This window comes from Chenopodium quinoa, unplaced genomic scaffold (assembly GCF_001683475.1).
Source record: "Chenopodium quinoa cultivar QQ74 unplaced genomic scaffold, ASM168347v1, whole genome shotgun sequence".
Taxonomy (NCBI): domain Eukaryota; kingdom Viridiplantae; phylum Streptophyta; class Magnoliopsida; order Caryophyllales; family Amaranthaceae; genus Chenopodium; species Chenopodium quinoa.
The window spans coordinates 4,891,431-4,899,025 of NW_018744304.1; the positions used below are offsets into that span (position 1 = coordinate 4,891,431).

The window sequence follows — 7,595 nt, forward strand, 5'->3', positions numbered from 1 at the left end:
GACTCAAACACCCCCCTACACTAGATAAGAGCATCGTCCTCGATGCTTCGCATGCAAATAAAATGAAAGGGAGGGACCAAAAAGGGAAGGGGAAAAACAAACAAACCAAGGGGGAAACTATTGGCTACTATGGCCGGCACCACCATCATCCCCATTCCAACTATCATATGAAAAACCCGAAGGAGGGCCATGGGGGTCCCAACCTCCGGTGTAACTTGGAGGCCACCGATAATGACCCTAAAGAGGTCTTGTTGGGATTGGGTTAATTGGTCATATGGCTCGGGTTGGATAAGAGGCAAAGAGTGAGAAGGATCAACATAGGGGAAGTTAGGATCACCCCTGTAATCATTCCCACCCAAAACCCGATAGTCATAATGACCGGACTCATCGGGAAACTCGCATCTTGGCACATTGGGGTCCAATAGACCCGACCAATAAGGGTACGTAGGTTGGTTGTCACCCCTCCAAGATGGCACACACCCTTGTTGAGCCGGCACATATAAATAGTTAACTAGAGGAGTGACATCCCCTCTACGCACACTAGCATCATAAAGGGAATTTGTTTGAAAGAAATTATGTTGTTGGGAGGTGAACATACCTTGCATGCTAAGTTTCATGCTCTCCATTTGTGCTCGCATAGCCGCCATCTCTTGTTGGTAGTCATGTTGTTGTTAGACTTGTTGTTGATGTTGATGTTGACGTCTCCTTCCTTCCTTGTTGTTGACGTTGTTGTTGTTGTTGTTGAATAGGAGGAACCACCTCCACCTTATCTTCATTTTCCTCCTTATTACCACCCTCTTCATCATCTCCATCATCCTCCATTCTTGCACGAGGGAGGATACCCGAATCCTTTCTCACCCACCATGGGTGATAAACTCCTTCCCTAGTAAAGGAAGTGAACTCCGGTTTGGGGAGGAGACAATGATGCTCAAGGGAGAAAATAAAGCTCCACATACTTCCCTTATCCTCTGTGTCCCCAATAAACTTCATGGTTTTCAATTGATCAATATCAAACCAAATGTCACTTCCATCACTCTTCCCAACGGGGGTTCAAGAACGTAACTTACCCTTATGCCCCTACTTTTCCGCCAACCTTGTGATCATCCCACCACAATGAATCTCCCCCATTTTCGTCCCCGAAAGAATAGCATCAATACACTTGGTGAAGAGATAACCAAAATTCACTCTATGGCCCAAATCTGGCCGAGTAGCAAGCCACAATACCCGAATTTCCTCCGCGGTTATCTTACCCAAGTCTTGCTTGTTGAATACCATGTACCCAAGAATTCGGTGTAGAATTCAAAGAGCGGGGTGCATGATCTAACTAGCCAAGGAGTACTTAGCATTGAAGTTATCTATTCTTGAGATGCTCTTCCACCATGCAAGGGGGTTATAATCATGTAAAGCCTCATGCTCGGGAAAGAAAAGGTTGGCATCGGGGTTAAGGTCGAGGAATTGATTGAATTGATGAAGATTCATGGTTTCTTTCTTGTTGAAAAGTTGGAAGGAGATGGAAAGGTCTTTTTTTGTCTCCGGTGGCATGGCATTCAAAGGAGGGTAGAAATTCAAGGGTAGGTTCGATATGTATTGGCCACAAAGGAGCCTATCCTCAAATTGTTGAATAAAAACCAACAATCCTCTCTATGCCAAGTTTGGTTGTTGTTTCATGGTGGTAGTTCTTGGTGGGTTGGATTTTTCGGGATAGCAAGTTGTCGTATATGGGTTTTTGGTGTTTATTATGGAATTTGAGTTGTGGCAAGAGTGGTGGTGGTTGCTCATTGGTTTGAGGGGTTTGAGAAGTGGAACTTTGAGGCTCCTTCCCACTTTTCTCTTCTTAGAACCAAACACAATTTTCAATCACCAACAAATTCAATCAACACAATTCCTAATTCAAGCAACAATCCCACTTCCTACACACTCCTTCACAATGCACCAAGTTACCAATTTAATCACAAACCAACCAAGATTAACCACCAATAATCACAAATATCATCCAACAAACAATAATTAACCATGAATCATCAACTTACTCCAACACAAACAACCATTGAAGCATCAAAATTCACCAAAATTATTCCACAAGATTTTCAATTCATTCACCAAAAATAAAGCTTAGAAATCATATAAAACTAGAGAGGAAGTGATTATACCAACAATATGTGACCAAAATCAACTCCAACTAGCCTCAAGAACAAGATTCCACAAGCAAGCTTCAAGACTTTCCAATGGAGAACCCACGAATTTTGGGACCCAATTTGATGTTGAAATGGTGAATATGATGAATTTGATGTAGTTTGATGGAAATTTGTGGAAATTTGATTGAGTATGTGAGGTTTTGTTGGATGAGGGTTTGAGGGGGTTGGGGATTTTTTAGAGTGAAAAGGAGAGGGGAGTCAAAATAAGGAAGAAAGAAGCCTCGACTTTGGAACAAAATCGGGTTTAAGAACCCAGGAACCTGCGCCCGCGGGCTCTTATGCTGCGCCCGCGGTAACCTGATTCCGCACCCGCGGGCCTAGTTGTCGCGCTCGCGGTGTCTTGACCGCGCCTTATCCAAGGGTGCGGTGAGACATCTACAAGAAATCAGGGGTGAAACATCAAAGCCCTGTCCGCGCCCTCTTCTTGCTCAGTCGCGCCCGCGGGTCCTTGGAGAGGGCTCTCCCTAGGGCGTGGCTATTGGTTGAACCTTGAGAATGATTTTTCTCCTTATTATTCCTTCTTAATCCAACCTTTGCACTTGAAAACAAATTCATTAAAATACGAACTCCTTCAAATCTTAATCCACAAACTCAACATCCCAAAAGTGCAAATTCATAAAAAAATCACACAAGAAAACAAGAGAACGTATGATAAGAACCATAAGAAAAATCAACTAAAACCGACCAAATAGAGAAAATAAAGAAATAAAAGAGTTGAGAACTCGGGATGCCTCCCAGGAAGCGCTTCTTTATGAGGTCACTAGCTTGACAAAGAGAAATTATCATCAAGGGGGAGGCTTAAGATCCATAGGATCATGCCTCATGCATTCGATCAAACCAACTTCATCCTTGCAAAAATAGTGCTTCAAACGATGGCCATTAACCATGAATTCATGATCACCCGCCTCTAACTCAAAAGAACCATAAGGAGTAGTCTTTGAAATCATGAAAGGCCCCAACCATTTGGATTTAAGCTTTTTAGGAAACAAACAATGCCTAGAATTGCATAAAAACATCTTGTCTCCAACCTTAAAGCTCTTGTTTCTTATGTGTTGGTCATGCCATTTCTTGGTCTTCTCCTTATATAGCTTTGAGTTCTCATAGGCATCATATCTAAGCTCCTCAAGTTCATTGAGCTTAAGCAATCTCTTCTCACTGGCCAATGACATATCCATGTTATTTCTTTAATAGCCCACCAAGCCTTATGCTCCAACTCAACCGGCAAATGACAAGCCTTCCCATAGACCAACCAACAGGGGGTTGTGCCAATTGGAGTCTTGTACGCCGTCCGTAGGGCCCAAAGTGTGTCATCAAGCTTGAGGGACCAATCCTTCCTAGATTTGTTAACCATCCTTTTAAGAAGATTCTTGATCTCTTGATTTGACACCTCCAAATTGCCCTTGAGTTTGAGGATGATAAGGTAGACCAAATTTATGATGAACTCCATACCTCTTGAGAAGAGCTTCAAGTTGCTTCTTGGCGAAGTGGGAACCTCCATCACTAATTAGCACCCTAGGAACCCCATACCGTGGAAAGATGGTATTTATGAGAAGCTTAAGCACAACCTTATGATCATTGGTATGGGAAGGTATGGCTTCAACCACTTAGTCACATAATCAACCGCTACCAAGATGTACAAATTTCCACATGAAAAAACAAAAGGCCCCGTAAAGTCGACACCCCAAGCATCAAAAGGCTCAACTTCCAAAATGTTTTGTTGAGGCATTTCATCTCTTTTGGTTATGCCACCACTTCTTTGGCACCTATCACATCTAGAAACAAACTTCTGAGCATCCTTATGCATCGTTGGCCACCATAAGAGAGATTGATAAATCTTTCCCACCGTCTTGTCAACTCCCCCATGTCCTCCACATGGCAACGAGTGCAAATGCTCAATAACTCCTTCAATTTCATGATCCGAAACACATTTCTGGAAAAGGCCATCTCCATATTTTTTGAACAAGTAAGAGTCATTCCAAAAGTATCTTCTCACTTCTTTGAAAAACCTCTTCTTTTGTTGAGAAAAGAACTCTAGGGGAATGACTCCACAAGCAAGATAGTTGGCGATATCCGCATACCATGGGCTAGATGTTAAAGCTATAGCCATAAGAGTTTCAAATCCGACCTCCTCGTTGATTGGTACATCCTCCTTGTTCTCAAAATGAAGTATAGACAAATGATCCGCCACATAGTTCTCCGCTCCTTTCTTATCTCTCATCTGGTAGCCTTGGCAGCCAAGGCGGGCTGCCAGCCAGCCATATGGCGTGGTCAGCCCTGTCAAGGAAGGGGACCATTTGCTTGGTGTTTGGCTTGGGGAGCAAGGTGTTTTGGTCCCCCCCTTTGGTGGTCCTCACCAACCCTTGCTCTCCATATGACACTTGGAGCTTATTGATTGCTTTGCATTTTAATTTGTTTTTGATTAAAATAAATTGGTGGAAAAATGCAATTCTCCCACATTGATGGGAAAAGGGAGACCAAGGCTCCATTCCCTATAAATACCCAAGTTTTGGGTTTGGGAAAAATCACTTAAGTTGAACTCAATAAGGCATCTCATCATTAGTAAGAAAACCTTTAAGTTTGTAATACTCAAGTTTTTTATTTGGTCAAGTCCCGACTAACCTTTGGGATAAAGATCGCTCGGGTCGGGTCGAGGGTGCGAGCCGTAGGAGGCCTTCGCACTTGCGAGGTTAAGCTTTCAAGTAAGAGCTCGTTATTGAGCGAAGCACGCTTCGAGGGTAAGGATGTCTTTTCTCTTTCTCTCTCTTTTGTTGTTTAATTATGTGATTTCATGTTTAGTTTCTTTAATTAATGGACAGGTCTTGGGCGGGTTTCTCTTCCGCGTAGTGTTGGACACTACGAAACCCAACAAGCTAGGCCAATGCGAGGCTATAACTTAGCGTTGACTCGTTGTTTGACTAATTTCTTGTTGTTTCGGGGTTTTCTGATGTCCTGCGGGAGAGTTACAATTCCGAGACTGGAACCGGACGCCTGTACCTGCAAAATAACGGAGACTCCTGTGAGCTCCGCCTCCAACGGTCAAGTTAGTACCTGATTAAGGAGTAATTAATGCGAAAATTAAAGTAATAAGGTCTCTCTAGGTGAGAGTGTTTAATGTAGGTAATCTGCTTTGTTAGCGAGATCAGCCGGTTATTAGTGTGTTCCGTAATGTTTTTCGCGTGTTGTTTTCGTCCTCCCCCTTAATGAGGATTAAGGGAGGTATTTATAACCTTGGGAAACGTGCCCATCCTAGGTTTAGGTAAACTTAGGGCCGATAGGGCTTCCCTCGGAAGTTGGGCCTAGGTGGCCGGTTTCTCCATTAGGCATGGAGTATGCCACATGTCGTGACATAACAGGTCCAAGGTGGACGAATAAGCGCGTGCCACGTGGCAAGCCCTGACAGTTCCAACTAGGGGACACTTGGCAGGTCTTGATTGGCCCACGTGGCGCATTCCGATTGGTGGGAGCAAAAATCCCCTAATCATTTTCCCCTCACAGGTGGCACGTGACTGGTCACGTGTTACCTGTGACAGGTGTCGCACAGTAACGGGCGACGACCTGCTACAGGTGTTAGTCGGCGAAAGGACGAGAGATTTTCCCGCCCAAATTTTGAATTCTGAAAGTGACCCTTCGCCTTCTCACTTCGCCTATATAAGGGAGAGTTGTCTCGAGTCATTTTCACACTTAGAGAACTATTTGAGAACATTCGGACCCCTGAACTTGCTCTGACATTTTGGACCTTTTCTGCCTACCGCCTGTTCTGACAAGCCGACTGCACCGGACTTCCAGAACTTCATCAACCGTCACTCGTTCAGGTAACTCAGTTCTCTTACTCTTAATTTTCTTTTTATTTTCTGAAATGGCACCACGGAAGCACACGACACGACCTAGGTTAGTGATCAGCCGGTCACCGGGGACGGCTGAATCTAGGACTAGGAGTGTCGCCTGCCCTTTTCCGGACCCATCTTTGCCCTTTATACAAAGTCCGACTGTATATGTGTCTATGCAGAGTAGGATGGCCAGAACGAAAAAGACAGCTAGGATCTCAAATTCAGACGGCTCCTCCCACAGGGTGCCGATTAGTGAAACATCTGACCAGGCGCCAGATGTTGAAGTGAGACAAGGCGGCCTGGATGCCGGTAATTCTGTGGGGGGAGTCATAGTGACCCCTTCCAATTTAACAGTTAACAAATCTGCTCCTTTTCAAAGAGAGGAGGCGGGCCCCTCCGGGAGAGGGGAGGAGTCGTCCTCTTCAGACTCGTCCGAGGACGATTCCTCGTCAAGCTCTTCTGGCCATGCTTCTTTGGGTACATAAGAGAAAAACAGCCGCCTGCAAGAGGCGAGACTTTCTCACACAGTTGAGAAGGGAGACAATTGGGCGGAACCATCCGCCTCTTACCGAGAGCTAAATACCCCCTACTACTGCACGGTACCTCGGGGCCGAATCACAGCCATGCAAGAGAAAGTGGAGAGCTTTATTGCAAACCACACCATGGGCCCCGACTTTCTAGTGTTTGTGCCGGATCCAGAAGACACAGTCGTCTGGCCGGCTGGCTCCAGTTATGATAGCGCCTGCTTTGGCTGCTACGAGGCGGCCATCAAGGCAGGGCTGCGCTTCCCATTACATCCGGCTGTTCAGCGGATTTTGGATGGGTATGAGTTGGGGTTATGGCAGTTAGCCCCAAACTCCTGGGTCAACGTACTCGGCTATGTGGCCGGGTGCGAACTGCACGGGGTGGAGCCGAGCTTCGAGGCTTTCGCCCATATGAACTATCTCAGCCGGACCCCTAAGACAGGCGGTACCGGCTGGTATCAATTAACGAGCCACAGGGGCTACCTCATGACGAGAGGTAAAGCAAACAAGTGGAAGGACTGGCGGAGTACCTTCCTCATCATTGAGAGTTCAGACATTGAGCTGAACAAGCGCTTCAATAGGTGCAACAGGAATCCGCCCCTTCTTGCAGGCAGCCGTAGCATGCCGCCTGTTCCCCCAAGGCTAAGAAAGAGATCCTTGACAAAGGACTCTTTAAAGTAGAGTCGAGGGTCGACTCTACTTCAGGGGTACGAGAGCAAGTACCCCTGCACTGCGTCCCGAGCTTCAAGTGGCTCTATGACGAGTACTTTTTGGCCGCCTGTGGCCTCAGCAGTCGGTGCTCAAGAGGTAGTCGGCCTGTCGAATACTCTGTTGTTTCATACATTTGCTGTTTATCTTTTATTAACTTTGCCGTTTGTTTTTGCAGCTGACGCCATGAGCAAAATCACCGCCTCCAAGACTGCGGCGGCCATGTTGCGGGCCTCTATTATGCAACAAACTTCAATCGACTCCCCCAAAAAGGGGGCACCCTTGGTGAGCTCCGAACCTTTCACCCTCTTTTTGGAGTGTTTATGCATATACTGACTTTT

At 45.7% G+C, this 7,595-nt stretch overlaps 1 protein-coding gene across 1 annotated transcript; it reads right to left on the bottom strand.

Moving 5' to 3' along the window:
• Positions 1-2,980: 2,980 nt before the first annotated feature.
• LOC110695837 lies at positions 2,981-3,370 on the bottom strand. The gene has a single exon (XM_021873062.1). It carries the CDS (start codon positions 3,368-3,370, stop codon positions 2,981-2,983), a length of 390 nt encoding a protein of 129 aa, XP_021728754.1.
• Positions 3,371-7,595: the final 4,225 nt, after the last annotated feature.

Coding starts and splice junctions, on each gene's coding strand:
- LOC110695837 (XM_021873062.1), bottom strand. CDS start 3,370: ATGGATATGTCATTGGCCAGTGAGAAGAGATTGCTTAAGCTCAATGAA.